The sequence below is a fragment of the Cottoperca gobio genome, chromosome 1, assembly GCF_900634415.1.
Source record: "Cottoperca gobio chromosome 1, fCotGob3.1, whole genome shotgun sequence".
Classification (NCBI taxonomy): Eukaryota; Metazoa; Chordata; class Actinopteri; order Perciformes; family Bovichtidae; genus Cottoperca; species Cottoperca gobio.
In genome coordinates this window covers 2,558,412-2,576,401 of record NC_041355.1, presented here as the reverse complement: position 1 = coordinate 2,576,401, position 17,990 = coordinate 2,558,412, and the positions used below count along the sequence as shown (strand labels likewise).

The window sequence follows — 17,990 nt, the reverse complement described above, 5'->3', positions numbered from 1 at the left end:
CAGATGTCCCAAAGTGGTGCATAGAAGCACCTTCAAGCCTTTTCAGATGTCTGAGTCCTGCCATTATGCACAGGAACCTAAATTCAGCCACTGTGTCTGTGATTTCATTTATTTTGGTCACTACCCAAAGCTCATGAGCATAGATGAGTGTTGGAAAGAACATTGAACCACTAAACTGAGAATTGTGCTCAGTCCAAGTGGCAGCCTCCGGGCCTGAAAAGTGAAGCTAATGCGGAAGCATTCTCTCTAACGGCCAGCAGGGGGCGACTCCTCTGGTTGCAAAAAAAGAAGTCCGATTGTATAGAAATCTATCAGGAAACATTTTCCTAATGAGTTTATGGTCCCAATCGCTTGTGTGCTTGTCACATGTTTCCACAGACACGTGCTGCTGGTTTAAAAGTGTTGTTTGGTGTTTTCCACCAGAGTTACTTCAACAGACGAAGTCCATCTCAGCAGTGAGCTTCCTCTCCAGGATGATGATGATGATGATGATGCAGGTAAGAGCTGCAAGTTGTTTTACTTCCTGTCTTTGTGTTTTCCCTCCTCCTGTGATTGTTTGCTCCTCCCTGATGTGATCCTCCTGTGTCCAATCACCCTGCCCTTGTGTCTTTGCTTGCCTCCTCCAGCTGTGTCTCGTTCTTATGATTAGTTACTGTCTATATATACGCTGTCCCATTGTTCCTTGTCTGTTCGTCACCGATATTACCTGGTGTGTTCCCTTCCTCCTCGTTCCTCCTCGTTCCTCCTCGTTCCTCCTCGTTCCTCCTCGTTCCTCCTCGTTCCTCCTCGTTCCTCCTCGTCCTCTCGTTCTTCCTAGTACGTTCTTCCTCGTGTCTACTTCGTGTCCTCTCTGGTTTGTGTATTTTTGTATTTAATAGCCTGCTCCCTCAGTTGTTTTTGCTTTGTACCTTTTTGTGTTTTCAGCTTTATTTAAATAAAGCTTGCTTTTTGTTCTCATCAATTCGTGAGTACTGTGTTTGGGTCCTCCCCTCTACATCGCACCGTAACAATACGAACAGACCAGGTATGGACTCAGCAGTCCATACCTGGCTCCAAGACTTTCTGAACTCACCACAGACCCCCGTCCCTGCTGACTGTTTTCCCTGTTTTCAGTTCCTGTTCCTCCTATTGAGCTGCAGCAACCACCTCCTGTCGAGCCGCGGCAGTCCCTCGTCTCTCCCGCCGGGCCAACGCCAGACCCCACTTCCTGCTCCAACCCCTGACCCATTCCTGGGTACTCGCCTGGCCCTGGGAGGTCCTCTGAGTGTCCAGAGGATGTCCAGGCCTCTAAGAAGGGGATCCGGCCGTTCAAGCCGCCGTCATTTCAGCTCCCAGTCCCCAGTTCCTGCTGCCGAGCCGCTGCTCCAAGACTTTCTCAAATAATTAGAGTAACTACATAAAGAAATACTGAACTTTAAATACTGGGGTCATGAGTGTAAAGTCCACCAGTGGAACTCCCTAAATGTTCTAAAACATGTTTTCTTGATTACTTGATAATAATAATACATTGTATTTATAAGCGCACTTTTCATTTGAATAAACAAAACTCAAAGTTAAAAAGATGTGTTTTTAGGCCTGTTTTAAAAGCATCCACAGTCTGTGGTGTCCTGAGATTTTCAGGGAGAGCATTCCACAGTCTGGGAGCAGTGGAGCAGAAGGCATGGTTTTGAGTTTGGTCCTGGGGGGGGGGGGGTGGAGGAGGTTAGCCTTTCCAGAACGGAGGTTTCTTGGTGAGGTTTGTGGGATGAGCAGTTCTCTGAGGTAGGATGGAGCATTTACGTGAATGCACTGATGGGTTTAAAGGGAGATATTATAGTCAATCCTGAGTGAGACTGGGAGCCAGTGCAGTGTTTTGAGGATGGGTGTGATGTGTTCGTACTTTCGCACTCTCATCAGGATCCTAGCAGCGCTTGTTTTGGATGTATTGCAGCTTCTGGATGTTTTTGCTAGGAATCCCGATGAGAAGTGCGTTGCAGTAGTCAAGTCTGGAGGAGACAAATGCATGGACAAGCTTTTCAGCATCTGACAGAGAGAGTGTGGGGCGGAGTTTAGCAATATTTTTGAGGTGGTAGAAGGAGTTCTTGCATGTTTGTCTGATGTGGGCCTCAAAGGTCAGGTGAGGATCCATTTTAACACCCAGATTGGTGACTGTTGATGAGAGTGGAATGTTCTGACCAGGAGAAGGTGATGCAGGTTATGGAGGAGGACTGGACCTGATGTGGGGTGCCAACTAGAAGGGCTTCGGTTTTAGTGTTGTTTAATTGGAGGAAGTTGTGCTTCATCCACGCCTCTATCTCCTCCAGGCAGGTGGTTCAGGTGGATGATGGCAGAGGTGCAGAGGGGGTTGGGTTAGTTCTGATTTAGAGTTGTGTGTCATCAGCATAGCAATGGAATGATATTCCATGCCGGTTGATGACACGACCAAGGGGGGACATGTAGATGGTGAAAAGGGTGGGGCCCGAGGACAGATCCTTGAGGGACACCACAGGTGACAGAGTGTGTTTTTGATTTTGCCACTCCCAAGGTGACATGCTCAGTCCTCCCGGTGAGATATGAGGTGAACCAGTTTAGGGCCGAGTGAGTCCGATTGTGGAGGAAGATGCCATGATCAACGGTATCAAATGCTGAAGTTAGATCAAGGAGGATGAGGAGAGATGGAGATCCACCGTCAGCTGTCATCAGCAGATCATTGGTGACCCTAACCAGGGCAGTTTCTGTACTGTGACCAGACTGGAATTTTTCAAAGAGGTATTGAAGTTGAGATGGTCTTGAATCTGAGTGGCAACTACTTTTTCCAGCACCTTACATAGAAATGGCAGGTTGGAGATGGGTCTGTAGTTGGCAAGGACATCTGGGTCTAAGGTGGGTTTTGTGAGGAGTGGTTTGATGACAACAGTTTTTATAGGGGATGGAACATGACCAGACTGGAGGGAATGGTTTATCACGGTAGCGATCAGGGGACTTATGGCACAAATGTTAGATTTGACCTGGGCTGTGGGAACGGGGTCCACGGCACAGGTGGAGGATTTAATATTTTTGATGATGGCCTCAACCTCTTGCTGCGAGATGTCAGTGAAGCAGCAAAGAGGCTGGGTAGGTCCGGGCTGGGGGTTGACAGTCGGGACTGGCAGAGCAGCGGAGTTGGAGAGTAGAGAGCGGATGGTATCTACTTTCTTTCTAAAAAATGCGATGAAATTATCACACTGCTCCTCTGTGGTGTGATACCATGTTATTAAAAAGTTGCATCACCTTCGCTACAGTGCCAGGAATGTAATTCTGAATAAATGATTGTATTTTATTTTATTTTGTGTGCCTAAACTAGTGAAATTTAAAAGAAATTAGATATATTACAATTTGAATTTCATTTTTCTTTAATGTCTTTGAGGATTTTTGTGTCTGTAAAACCACCACATAATCAAACAATACAGCAACACTTTTGACACTGTGGGTGTGAACCAAGCTTGTCACATGCTTCTACAGACACGTGCTGAGCAGACGGTTTAAAAGAGCCGTGTTTCCCACCCGAGTTACTTCAACAGACGTCTTCCAACTCAGCGGTGAGCTTCCTCTCCAGGATGATGACGATGATGATGCAGGTAAGAGCTGCACGGAAAACACTCTCAACATTTAAACCACATTTTTTTGTTACTTTATTTTCTCATAAATGCTTTTCATAATGATTATATTTTTCAATGTAAGTGATCTGTGTGGAAACTGTAAAAAAAAGAGTGCATTTAAATAAATAAAATATTAAAATGTAATATATAATTAATGTATAATAAAACAGCACAGGGCACATGTTTTAGATAATGAATTAATGAATTAATGAATTAAACCTGATTCAACAACCTCTGCTCTACAATATGAGGAAATGTTAATGAACTTAAAGTATATTAGGTTGCAAAACTATTAACAAAACCTTAAACAGTTAAAAACACTTAAATTACATTGAAACAATTGTTGGGTAATTGGGGAAAAGCAGAATAGGACTCTCCGTCAAAACTTTAAGATCGTCTGAAGAGGGAAAATTCAGGTTTTGCAGCAGCACAAAGTGAGTAAGTAAGGATAGAAAAATAAATTAAATACGAGGTACATACAACTAGTATAAGAGTAGAAACTACAAAACCAAATGAACTTTACATTTCTTTTAACCAGGAATAAAAGATTAAAAAAATAAAATCTCTTTTCAAGACAGCACAAATAACACGGCTTCTGACATAAAAACAAACGTATCACAATATAAAATTAAACAACAAACATTTTACAGAATTAAAAGCCAGATACTTCCAATTAATTTAAAATCACTTTAAATGTGTTCAATGAGACCAGCTGTAATTATGATCTGTTCCATTTTTTGAAAACAAATATGCTGCAATCGTCACGACACCTTTTTCTTGTCCCCTAACATCTGCATTTTAATTAGTTTTGTTATCATGTATCTACGAGTGCAGGATGTCTCTGTAAAGGTGTTTTTCGTTTGCATCCAGGTGACCTCACTCGTAGCTCTGCTGGTTCTTGCGACCTCCGTTCACTCCGACTCGCAGTTTTATCTGCCCATCGACTGTGATGACATCCATCGCCATGACAACACCAGCTCCAGTGGGGTGTACACCATCTACCCCGGGGGTCCCACCACACCCATACACGTCTACTGTGACATGGACACTGACGGGGGCAGATGGACGGTCAGTACACCTCAGATTTCATCAGACTGTGTGCCTCATTAAGATCTTAATAAAACATTTAATATCTATAGCGCTTTTCAAGAACTCAAAGTCGCTTGTATCTTATCTCGATCTTGTGAACCTTCTTGTAGAAACACATGACTGGATGTGTTGGGGTCCTTCATTTGGGCTGACTGTGGGCCTCCCCTCAGACAAAGCCTGGTAAAAGGCGCCCCCCTCCCTTAGTTTACTTGTTTAGTTTCACTCAATTCCTGGATGCTTATTGGGTCATGATTATGTTATTTCATCTCTTACACACTCAACAATTGAGCCAAGATAGCTTAATATTGCTCAAAATTGTACTTAAGTGAATATACTTAGTTACTTCCCACCACTGGACTTCATTACAGTCGTACCTGTTGACTGTTTTCTGAGAAGATGTCCACACTGAGTTCTTGCTAACTGAATGTATAGTGTCACATGTTGGTGAACTTGGAACCTCTCTCTCCTCCTCACATTCTCCCTCTCAGGTATTTCAGAGGAGGATCGATGGGACTGAAAACTTCTACAGGCCCTGGAAGCACTATAAGACTGGATTTGGGAACGTGGCCGGAGAATATTGGCTCGGTGAGGTTTTGAGTCATAAACACATTCAACACATGGGGGCCTGTGCTGCTTTCTATCCTAATGTCTGTGTCAGATAAAGAATGATTTTAAACTGGATGAGGTTGAGAGACGGTCTGAGGGGGGAAGAGTTTAAGAAATGCAGAGTAATGATACAGTGCATTGGTGCAGGAGGTGAAATGAAACATATCTTTGTGCACCTTCTCAGGCCTGGAAAACATCTTCCTGCTGAGTATGAGGAAGGAAAATGAGCTGCGGGTGGACATGGAGGACTGGGAGGGAGGGAAGGCGTCCGCCCAATACTCCTCCTTCTCAATCGAATCTGAGAACGCCGGCTATCAGCTTCACCTGGGCAGCTTCACTGGCGGAGCGGCAGGTGAGGATTACTGGGGTTTAAATGTCAAGGTATAGAAGAATGAACTGTGTGGAACACAGGATGTTTTTAAATGGGACATATTATACTAATGTTCAGGTTCATACTTGTATTTTAGATTTATACTAAAACATGCTTTAATGTTCAAACATTATTTTTCTGAACCTCAAAAAGATATTTAAATGAAGACATGTGAGAAGTTTAGAGGACAAATGTCTCTTCTATGAAACTCCTGCTGAAACAAACTGTGGTCACAAAAAGATTGGAACCAATTAATTAACAATTAAATGTATTTACAAGCTTATCATGTTTTTTATGCTAAATATGAATATGAGAAGTAACTAAATCTGTTATAAATAAATGAAATGCAATAAAAAGTACAATATTTGCGTCTGAAATGTGGTCGAGTAGATGTATAAAGTTGCATATAATAGAAGCACCTTAAAATTGTACTTGAGTAAATGTACTTTATTTAAGGCACGAACATGAACAGTACATTCAGGGAACTTAAATCATCCACTGCCAGAGTGAAAACACATCAAATTTATTTCAACTTTATTTGTTTTTGTCTTTATTTCTAGGAGACAGTTTGACAGGACATAACAACATGAAGTTCACCACGTTTGACAAAGATCAGGATACGTGGGAAAAAAACTGCGCTCAGCATTTTCTAGGTGGATTCTGGTACTACAACTGCCACATCAGTAACCTCAACAGCATGTACGCCCCTCATGGTGCCATTGGATTTGATGACGTCCACGTTAGTTGGAATACGTGGAAGGGCACAAAATACTCTCTGAAGACTGTTGCTATGAAGATCAGATCAGTCGAGTCGTGCACATGCACACATTAAAAAACACACTCAGGCAGATTATTTTAGGTCAACAGTCTGAATGCTTCTGGTTTTAGCTGGTGATCATTTTTAATGTTACAAGTAGAAGTCCTGCATTAAAAATGTTAAAATAATGAATACTATTATAAACTATATCATTAGATTATGGAGCTAATTTTAACTATTTTGTGACTGCAACTACTGATTATTAATCTGCTGATTGTTTTTTTGTTTCCACCATTAAATGTTTAGTTTAGTTCTTTGCATTTAAAATGTTTCTATTGTTTCCTTCAATCCACTAATTCATTAATCGATTAATCTTTATAGTTACACTTAAATGTACAGAGGTCTTCAACGTCTTTCAGGCCAAGAACCCTTTCTCTGAAAGAGAGACATATTTTACATTTTATTTCAAAAATAATGTTTCAAAACATTATTAAAGAATAATTTGGTGGCCCCCCTGCTGTAGCTCTGAGGACCCCCTGGGGTCACGGACTCTCTGTTGAATACCCATTGCCTAAATCAATTCATCGTTTTAGCTATACTTGTATACATACCATTGGGTATTTAAATGTATTACAACGCATCATATTGTACCTTGCTCAGGGGTACAATGGTGGCAGCCATTGAACTCACAACCTTCTGGTTTGGAAGGCGTACCAGTAGACCACTAGGCTATCACCATCACATGTTAACACACGGTGTCGCTCTTGTGTTGCACAACCTCATTTGTCTTTACGGGAGGGAGGTGTGTCTCAACAGATGGGCTGAAGCCACCTCATACATGCAAAGAGAAGTCCAAACATGGAGGGACAGACTACCGGAACTGATCGAGATATTAGGATCACTAATGAAGTTCTTTAACGTGAGACACCCCAGGCAAAAGCATGATTTTTCGTGTTTCGTGTTCTTCTAAATTCACCAAAAGTTAGCATTAGATAATACCTCTTGTGCATATTTAAACATATCATTTCAGAAAACTTGTAACACACAAAAAGATGTTTTAATGTAAGTAATCAACTGGGGAAGTTTCCTGGTGATATCTATTAGTTCAAATGTTTACACTATTCACCTGTAGTGTGTACAACATGTATGGAACTTTACATTACGAATCTTTAAAGGCCGTCTTTGAAAAATGAGTTTTTTCTCAGACTCTGAGTGACATGTCCACTTCAGTAGCACTTACATACCAAATGTTCCAGATTCATTCATAACTATATTCTGAAGGTTTTCACTGCGCGGCTTGTTCATATATCATTCATAACCATTTATAGAACATTTTATTACCCTATTCACCTGAGGTGTCTCCTCTTAAAATGTGACAGCAGTAAAAAAACAACAAAAAACACAACATAGAATAACATTTTGTCATATATATAATATATGTATAAACAATTAGGTTTTAGGTTCTCAATTCATGTAAATTAATATGTATTTCTTTTTATTTGAGGCGCTATTTCAATGGTTTAATAACACGTCTCCGAGTACTAATAGCGGTATCAGTGTTTCATTGAACAGGTGCTCTTTTATTAAATAAACTAAACGCTTACGTTATTTACATACCTGTCAACCCTCCCCTTTTTCCCGGGATTATCCCGTAATTTTAACCTTTCAAAAAAAAAAATAGGCTATATATAGGCCTAATTAAAAAAAGTGTAAAGTGGCCTCCGGTAGAGCAGGTGGCAGTATTATGTTTAACTTTAGCTGAAAAACGTTATCCGCCAGTAAACACACAGAAGAAGAAAACAGGAACAATAACACAGAAGAAGAAAACATGAGAGTCACAGTGAACGGGAGATAGATGGAGACGCAGCTGTACCTGCCAAACAAGTTAAAACTTTATGTAAGTAACTAGACAAATGGGAGGAGACCTTCCCTTATTTAATAAAAAGCAGAGTCGGTCAAACTCGTGCTTTTTGTAAAGTGTGCCATTCAGATGTTAGCATCGCACACGGTGGAATAAGCGATGTTCGCCAGCAAGAAAAATCGTCCAAGCACAAGCACGAGGCACAAAACACATACACTGTCAATGACTTCATGTGTGACAAGAACTGTGTCGGAGGCAAACCAAGTGACCAAAGCTGAGGGAAAGATGTTGATGGCGCTAAAAATAATGTAGCCTTCAGCTTCTGCAATGATTTCAGTCGCAGTGTCGCGACATGTTTCCCGACTCTGACATCGCAAGGAAGTCCTCGTCGGGGGAAACAAAAGCCACACAACTCATCAATCATCAAATAAATTGATGATAATAACTCATCAAATAAAATACATACATCTTATAAACATGTCTGTACAAGTAATACATACTTTAAATAAACATGTATTTCCTGAATGTATATACCCGTCCCTTATGTGTTTACAGTTTACATTATATGGGTGGAGTCCGGCAAAAGAAATTCCCTTATTTTGAAATTCCAATGTTGACAGGTATGCTGGTATGTCCTACTCTCAGCCTTGTTAAGCTGTTCTCCTCTTTAGTGCTCCTTCCAGCTGTCCTCACATGTGAACACTTCTCGCTGTAATGCGTAAAGTTGTTAGTCCTGTGTTTCCTGTATCCCAACTGTGTCGCCACTCCTTAATTATGCTTCTTTTGATTATTCCTTTGGCTTCAGATTTACTGAGTGGAATGTCCATGATTTCTTTATGTTTCAGAGCATGTTTGGCTAATGTGTCCACAATTACCTTAAGGGAGAAGTATCTTTGTAGTTGGATGTCGAATCTCAGAATGCCTTTGAAGATTTGCCTAGTAGTGCATTCATTCAACTGTTTGCGTCTAATAGGTAACTGACATTTCACCCATCTCAACCTGTAGAGCAGACACTGGAGTAGCTTAGAAAGCACCACAACAAAGTCTCAAACCTTGAGCTTGTACCACCTCCAACTTTTTTAATGAAGTTTTTGGAGCGGAACCATAAGAAACAATCCCATAATCTAACACTGATATAATCAGCGATGATAAATATTTTTTAGAACCTATCTGCTACGTTACATTATTATTACATTACATTACATTACAGGTCATTAAGCAGACGCTCTTATCCAGAGCGACTTACAGTGAACTAACTACAGGGACAGTCCCCCTGGAGCAACTCAGGGTTAAGTACCTTGCTCAGGGGTACAAAGGTGGCAGACCTGGTATTGTACTCACAATGATTTTGTGTTCTGTTTGGAAGCCTTACCACTAAACCACTAGGCCATCACCACCTAGCTAGCACGTGCTAGTTCCTCAATCAGATCTTGTTAGACATCTCATTACATTCAATATCTTTTTACACTTGTTGGTGTTTATCTTATGAATATGTTCACTCCATGTTAGCTCTGCATCCAACCACATACCTACAAATCTGAAAACTTTCACTCGTTCTATCCGTTGTCCATACATCTTTATCTGTGCATCAACCCCTCTTTTTCTGGTGAACAATACTGTTTTAGTTTTTCCTACTGAAAACTTGAATCCCCACGAATATGACCACTTTTCAACCACATTAACTGCCTCTTGTATTTTTCCCATATTATGATTGCTGTTCTTTCCTCTTTTCCACAAGGTCCCATCATCAGCAAACAATGATGTTAGAGCTATTGGCTTGTAGTTCATTGGACTGGATGGGTCCTGGCCTGTTTTCCTAATAGGAATAATCACTGCCTCTTTCCAACCCTTTGGTAATTTTCCCACTTTCTATACTTTGTTATAAAAACCTAGCAACCTCCTAGATACTAAATGTCCTAAATGTTTTAGCAGTACATACCAGATTTCATCCTTCCCAGGAGATGTTAGTCCCAAATAAGATATTGCTCTCTTGATTTCTTTCAAAAGTAGATGGAGCATCTGTTGTACTGTTCATATCATCTCTTTTCTTAATTATTATTATTCCAGGATGAGCTGCTCTGGTAATTTCCCTTCCTTTCTTGCCCTCTTCAGTGAAGTCATTTGACCTATGGATTTGAATGAGCGCTTTCGCTATCGACTCTGCCTTCTCTTCATCAGAAACGGCTGAAAACAGTCTTTACTGAAACTTGGCAGTAGAGTTGGTACACGTGCATGCAGTCAAACATACAAAACATGCAGGGGTAGAGTCGGTCACAGAAACAGGTTCGATACACAGGCAGGTACTCAGCGTAGCAGCACAGCAGACAAGGATCAGGCAGAGACGGAATCAGGTCACGGAAACAGGATCGTAGAAGCCGGTAATCAAACACATTGGAGACAGGAAACAGGAAGACAAGACTAACGCTGGAACTCTTGACATAAATGTACAAAGACGAACTGGCAACAAGAGACAAACAAAGCACAGACACCAGGAAGTGGGAGGGAACAACAAGACACAGGTGGAGACACTAACGAACAGATTGGGAACATCTGGGGGCAGGAAGTAGAAACAACAGAAACGAGAGAGAACAGGTAAGTAACAAAATAAAACAGGAAGTACAAAAATAACACAGAACATCTAACGAACAGGACGAGATCTAATAGTACCCCCTCCTTTAGAGACGGCACCTGACGTCCTAGGTACATCAAGATGCTGGCGGTGAAAATCCTGTACAATGGGTATGGTCCACAATGTTCTTAGTAGCTAACCACTGTCTCTCCTCAGGACCATACCCCTTCCCAATTTACTAGGTATTGACGACCCCTGCCTCTCTTTCTCACCGCCAGCAGACTCTTTACCGTGTAGACGTGCCCTCCCTCCAAGAACCGGGGTGGAGGTGAGGGTTTAGTTGTGGGAACCAAATGGCTCTCCTTCACAGGTTTCACTCAATACACGTGAAAAGCGGGTTGTACTCGCATGGACCGTGGTAATTGCAATCTACTCGGTTGATTACCCTGGAGATAGGGAATGGACCCACAAACCGTGGAGCCAACTTGCGAGACTCCACCTGTAACAGAAGGTCCTTGGTGGACAACCACAACTTAGGTCCCAGAGCATATCTGGACGCAAGGATTCTCCTCTTATCAGCTGTCCTCTTGTAGGTGGCTAAGCTGCGGAGGAGAGCTCGTCTTGCCCGACTCCACATCTGACGACAACGACGAACCATGGCTTGGGCTGAGGGAACACTGGCCTCCAACTCCTGATCTGGAAACAGAGGTTGCTGATACCCATACACAAACTGGAAAGGGGACAAACCAGAAGAAGAGACAGGTAAAGTATTATGGGCATACTCAACCCAGACTAAGTGCTTGCTCCAGGTTGTGGGGTTCTGGGAGTCTCTAACTCTAACTCCTGATTCAGCCTCTCAGACTGTCCGTTGGATTGTGGGTGGTATCAAGACGTAAAGTGGACCTTAGCTCCCAGAAGCTCACAAAAATCCTTAAAAAACGAGAAACGAATTGAGGACCTCGATCGGACACCACATCCTTCGGGAAACCATGGATCCGGAACACCTGAGAGAGAAGTACCGCCGCCGTCTCTTTTGTCGAGGGAAGTTTGGGTAATGCAATGAAATGTGCCATCTTACTGAACCTGTCGACTAAGGTCAGGATGGTGGATTCCCCCCCCGAAATTTGTAGTCCAGTAACGAAATCCATAGAAATCTCTGCCCGTGGACGATGTGGTACTTGAGGGGGCCGTAGAAGACCCAATGGCGGTTGATGTGAGGACTTGTTGCGTGCACATACTGGACAGGCCACCACATACTCCCTGACCGCCTTCTCCATGGATGGCGACCAGAAACGCTGCCGGATGCCAAACAGGGTCCTCTGAATTCCGGGATGACTGGAGGGCGGTACTGCATTCACTTTAACGCACCGTTGTGACGAAAAGAGAGCTGAGTCAGAAGGCAAAGCTTTCGATCTACCGATCGATCTTGGTTCCTACCCTCACCTATGGTCATGAAGTCTGGGTCACTGAAGAACGAGATCACGCAGATCCAAGAATCAGAAGTCGATCAAAGTTGTGCATAGTGTTTAAGAGGAAGTCCGCAAATTGAGTGACAAAGTCTTATGTATTTTTGGGGATTGACCCAACCTGCTTTAATTAATTGCACCTCAAAGCTTGGGAAATGATCGGCGTTCAGTATGCGGCAGTTAAAATGTTTCTTAAACACAGCGGCTACACCCCCTTCCGCGGCTGGAGGGTCTAGATCTGAAAAAGTTATAATCGTTGGAAAAGAGTTCAACAAGTGGAGCAAGATCACCAGCATTAAGCCAGAATTCTGTCACCAGTAAGAAATAAGCAAGAGGATAAAACTCTAAATTGGATATGGATCTTACGTTGATGAGAGCCACTTTGACTGGGATATCAGTATAATCCGTCAACAGCTTGCACCACAGAGGGCGGAGATTCCAGAGACTACACTGGAAATTACTAACTAATAAAAAGTATTAAATCAATGTACACTCTGAGAGGGCTAGAAAGCCTCTCTAAACCAGCGGTGCTGGTCTACCAGCTACTTCCCATTAATGATGCTGATCCATCAGCCTGCTGTTGCTGGTGAAGATGAATTGCCATTTTAGCTCATTTCTCTGTACATAAATATGCAGCCAGTACTTACATGGCCCGTGTAGTTGTAACTTCTTTGATTGTGTATTTCTATGTATAAAATAAGTGAAATACAAGAGAACTGAAATAGAAATTAGGCGAGAGATATAAAGGAGACCTTTAAGGGAAGTAAATTCATTTATTGTAATTACTTGGCATGAAATACAACACATACCATTATCTCCATGTTCATACAAATGCATTTACATTTTTTGTTTTTAAACAAATAAGAAAATATTAATGAACGTTAACATTTGATTGGTATAAATGTTTAAAATGTGATGCACCATTCTACCTTGGTAACTAACATGTGTGATATGAATGCGTTCTCTTTAAGCTTCTATATCTTCTGGCCTTTCCAGCAATATGTTCTGTCACAGTCAGTCTTCAAACAATGTGCAGCAATATAACACATTATATTAACAGTGTTGCTACAATCATCCATGCTCAGTGTAGATATGAAGGGCTCATTCTAATCGAATGAAAACACAACGATTCTTAGTTTAATGTGATTATAGACGAAAGAAAACATAGTTATGAATATTATATTCCATTTCTGCAAATCGATCCCCCTGAATCCTAAAGCTGAGTTCTCCTGCTCGCGGAGCCGTGCAGGGACTGCCTGCATGTACCAGTATGCATTACACACAAGCTTCTGAAGCCCAGCATCCCACCAGCCATGTCCTCTATCACAGCTGTATTTACACCTCTACGTCCAGGTGATCAAGCACTATCCCATTGCAATCCAATAACCCAAAACAGACGGACAATCTTCCTCTAATGAAGAAATAACCTCAGTGACCTCATTGCTGAGGTAGTGTGTAGAAATAGTGTATGATCCAACACTTATTACAGAGTGTAACCCTGAAGTCAGGAGTGTCAAACTCCTTTTAGTTCCTCCTGTTACTCTTTAATCTCTGGAACCTCTGTTTATAAGTAAATACTTTCCCACATGTGGTCCCACATGTGGTCTGTCAAGTAACTATTATTTCTGAAAACTTTCCCACATGTTTTGCATGCAAACGGCTTCTCACCTTTGTGGGTTCTTATATGATAGATCAATGTTGATTTCTGAGTAAATCTTTTTCCACATGCTTTGCAAGAATATGGCCTCTCACCTGTGTGAGTTCTCGTGTGAATTGTCAAGTGACCATTATTTTTGAAAGCTTCCCCACATGTTTTGCATGCAAACGGCTTCTCACCTGTGTGGATTCTCAGATGTTTCTCTAGTAATGATTTATACTTAAAGTGTTTTCCACATGTGTCACATTTTAAAGGCTGTTTACCTGTGTGAGTATCACAGTGCATCTCTGACAGGTGAGGGTTGTCTACATTGTTACTGTGACTTGTGCTTTCAGGATGTAGATTCTGTAGATTTGGCTCTGCAGTTCTAGTTGAGCCTGAGTCTCCAATGCTTGCCTCCGTTCTGATCTTGGCTCTCAGCTACATGAGAGTTGTGAGAGAGGAGCTGGTGGTCACTTTCCTCATCAGTAGGAGTCAACATAAAGGTATCAGTCTCCTGCTTCAGTACAAGCTGCTCTCCCTCCTGACTGGTGCAGAGTTCCTCCTGCTTCTCTTTAATCTGTGGAGGCTCTGGGTCCTCTTGGTCCAGACTGGAGTTCCTCTCCTGAATACAGAGCTGCTGGTCAGAGAGGACCTCCTCCTCCTTACAGACATGTTGCTGTGGGAGCTCTGGAGGGACAGAGAACAAAAGGAATAGGATGCTACTGTGGTGGCAAAGTAAAAGAATGCAGACAATGGAGCAAATTAATACCAGTTTATATTTAAACACATGGAATTATTTATAAATCTAATTCCTCTGTTTGTGTTATAAATCTTATAAAAGTTGCACACACCTCATGTGAACCAACAAGCCACATTATGAAATCTCTTCCACATGTTTTCCATGTAAAAGGTGTCGTGGAAATGTATCATATAGTCTTCTTATATGTTATCTTTATAAGGTTGTTTGGCCTTACAGTAACTAACCCTGTATTTTCTCTCTGTTGTAATACACGTCTGATGCCCCTGTGTCTGCTAGCATTTGACAGACAGTAAGCCAAATTCACTAATTGGGTTCTTCTCATGAATATGACGTTGGTCTCATGAATAATGCAGAGCCTCTGACAATCCACCCAAAATCTGATTTCCGACCTTTATCTTTACCTTCCGGAAGGCTCAACATTACTCCAGTATGTTGATGATTTACTAATTTGCAGTCCATCTGAGGCCGTGTGTAAATCTGAGACGATAGCCCTCTTCAAACATCTGGCTGCTACTAGTAACAAAGCAAGTCTATCAAAATTGCAATATGCTCAAACTCAAGTAAACTATTTAGGACATGTGATCACATCAGAGGGCAGATCCCTCTCTCCTAAGCATAGTGAAGCTATTTAGTCTGTTCCTAAACCTACCACTAAAAAACTAATGATGAGTTTTCTTGGTATAGTGTCATTTTGCCACTAGTGGATATCTCACTACTCAGAAAGAGAGGCACACCTCTCTTCCATGATTCATGGTAAAGATCTTAGTGCACATGACAAACCGACCTGGACTCCTGACGGGTGACAGAGCCTTCACTGACTTAAAGAGCTCTCTTTTAAACGCACCCACATTGGGTCTCACTAAACCTGACTTACCATTTACCCAGTTTGTTGACCAAAAGGACGGCTACATGACTTCTGTACTGACTCAAGACCATGGTGGTAAGAAAAGACCTACTGCTTCTTTCTCCACTTAACTCAACCCTGTAGCCGCAGGACTTTCTCTGTGTCTCCGAGCTATGGCAGCTTCGTATCACATTCTTCACACAGAGAAATCACATTTGTCAGCACAGCGCTGGCTGAGATATCACCGCACACTACTTGACATGCCTAACATCACTGTTAACTATGCTTAATCCAGCTACTCTTTTTCCCACTTCTGCAGATGGAGATGAACATGACTGTGTGGCTACTGTTAACCAAGTTTGCACCCCCAGAGTTGATCTGACTGATTTTCCTCTTTCTAACCCAGAGATGGAGCCGTTTGTGACACAGGCAGTGGCCAAGTGGGTTTTGCAGGATGTACTGAACAGAACATCCTGTTTAGTGGTAAACTCCATTATCATCTCTCTGCCCAAGCAGCTGAGCTCATTGCACTCACATAAGCATGCAAATTGGCTGCAGATAAAAACCCCTTCCAGATCCTCCTCATCACAGACACTTCTGTCAAGAACAACTTGGGTTCATACCAGCCACGGCAAGAAGATCCTCGAACCATATGACAACATCTGTTCGTATACCTCACAGACTGGCACAGGCAAAAAGCAGACAGCTAGGAAAGTCACCACCCCGCTTTGAGGATTCATCAGAAATGTAAGCCTGGCGCTGCTTCTCAGGTGACCAACGAAAATAAGAGAGAGAGGTGAAACAGCGCTCTCCTCCACCAGTAGCTTACCAAAGCTCCACCAAGTGACGTGCCAGCAGACAGCCGGTGTCACCTACAAGGGCTCCACAATGGAACGCAATGGACCTTCACCATGGCATCTCTTCCATCACCCAGACGAGTGTGGTATTTTTAATATTGTGTATTGTAATTCCTTTTGTTTCTACTATTCAACCCACCGACTGACACCACAAACGTAACTGCCTCAAACCACACCCTCAGAAGAACGAAACGTGCTATAATCAGTTCAACCCTGGTAGACAACTTATGGTTGACGTTAGCAAACTATTCAGTGTCCATTATCACCAACCACACGTCATGTCTGCAAGACCAGCTCGATTTCAACCCACTGCTTTATACGGCATGTGAATACTCAGTTTTATGACTCTTGATCGTGGCATCATTCCATGCATTAGAAGGTTTGTCATTCGCACAATTGACAAATCTGTCACAAACCATCTCTGACTGAACAGTTACCACTACTCAAAGACTTTGCTGACTAAGAATGGTTCAAAAACGACTTCATGAAAAAAAGGGAAAGGAAAGGAGAGACCCTGCTCGAAGGAAGCCCGGGGCCCCCGTCTGGAGCCAGGCCCAGAGGGAGGGCCCGACAGCGAGCGCCTGGTGGCCGGGTTTGCCACGGAGCCCGGTCATGCACAGCCCGAAGAAGCTACGTGGTGCCTCCCATCCATCCTGTGGGCCCACCACTCATGGGAAAAACCACTGGGGTTGGGTGCACTATCACACGGGTGGCAGTGATGGTCAGGGACCTCGACGGACCAGACCCGGGCAGCAGAGGCTGGCTCTGGGGACGTGGAACGTCACCTCTCTGTGGGGGAAGGAGCCGGAACTAGCGCGGGAGGTGGATCGCTACCAGTTGGATCTGGTGGGGCTTATCTCCACGTACAGTCTTGGCTCTGGAACCGTACTCCTGGATAGGGGTTGGACTCTATTCTTCTCCGGAGTTGCCCAAGGTGTGAGGCGTCCGGCCGGGGTGGGGATACTCACTAGCCCCCAGCTGAGTGCCGCTACGTTGGAGTTTACCCCGGTGGACGAGAGGGTCGCCTCCCTACGCCTTCGAGTTATGGGGGGGAAAACTGACTGTTGTTTGTGCCTATGCCCCAAACCGCAGTTCGGAGTATTCGGCCTTCTTGGAGACCCTGAATGGAGCCCTGCAGGGTGCTCCAGTAGGGGACTCCGTAGTCTTGCTGGGAGACTTCAACGCACACGTGGGAAACGATGGAGACACCTGGAGAGGCGTGATTGGGAGGAAGGGCCTCCCTGATCTAAACCCGAACGGTCGTTTGTTCTTGGACTTCTGTGCTAGTCATGGAATGGCCATAACAAACACCATGTTCGAACATAAGGATGCTCATAAGTGCACGTGGTACCAGAGCACCCTAGGCCAAATGTCAATGATCGATTTTGTAATCGTATCATCTGATCTGAGGCCGCATGTTTTGGACACTCGGTTGAAGAGAGGGGCGGAGCTGTCGACTGATCACCATCTGGTGGTGAGTTGGATCAAGGGGTGGGAGAAGACTCTGGACAGACCTGGTAAACCCAAACGGGTAGTGCGGGTGAACGGGAACATC

The 17,990-nt window shown here is 43.1% G+C and overlaps 1 protein-coding gene across 2 annotated transcripts; it reads left to right on the top strand.

The window, feature by feature from the left end:
* Window positions 1–810: 810 nt before the first annotated feature.
* LOC115006476 (microfibril-associated glycoprotein 4-like) lies at window positions 811–6,766 on the top strand. 2 transcript variants are annotated; one of them, XM_029428752.1, is made up of 7 exons: window positions 811–853; window positions 1,114–1,388; window positions 3,481–3,596; window positions 4,488–4,685; window positions 5,195–5,291; window positions 5,497–5,664; window positions 6,243–6,766. In XM_029428752.1, exons 3-7 carry the CDS (start codon window positions 3,576–3,578, stop codon window positions 6,512–6,514), a joined length of 756 nt encoding a protein of 251 aa, XP_029284612.1. In that variant the 5' UTR covers window positions 811–853; window positions 1,114–1,388; window positions 3,481–3,575; the 3' UTR covers window positions 6,515–6,766. The 2 variants fall into 2 exon arrangements, with proteins under 2 accessions (XP_029284612.1, XP_029284622.1); XM_029428762.1 differs by lacking the exon at window positions 1,114–1,388 and having other exon boundaries at window positions 829–853.
* The last annotated feature ends 11,224 nt before the right edge of the window (window positions 6,767–17,990 follow it).

Excerpts from the sequence above, each read along its gene's own strand:
- LOC115006476 (XM_029428752.1), top strand. The coding sequence starts at position 3,576 with ATGATGACGATGATGATGCAG. Across the intron at positions 5,292-5,496 it reads GGCCGGAGAATATTGGCTCG|GCCTGGAAAACATCTTCCTG; the intron begins GTGAGGTTTTGA and ends GCACCTTCTCAG. Across the intron at positions 5,665-6,242 it reads CTTCACTGGCGGAGCGGCAG|GAGACAGTTTGACAGGACAT; the intron begins GTGAGGATTACT and ends CTTTATTTCTAG.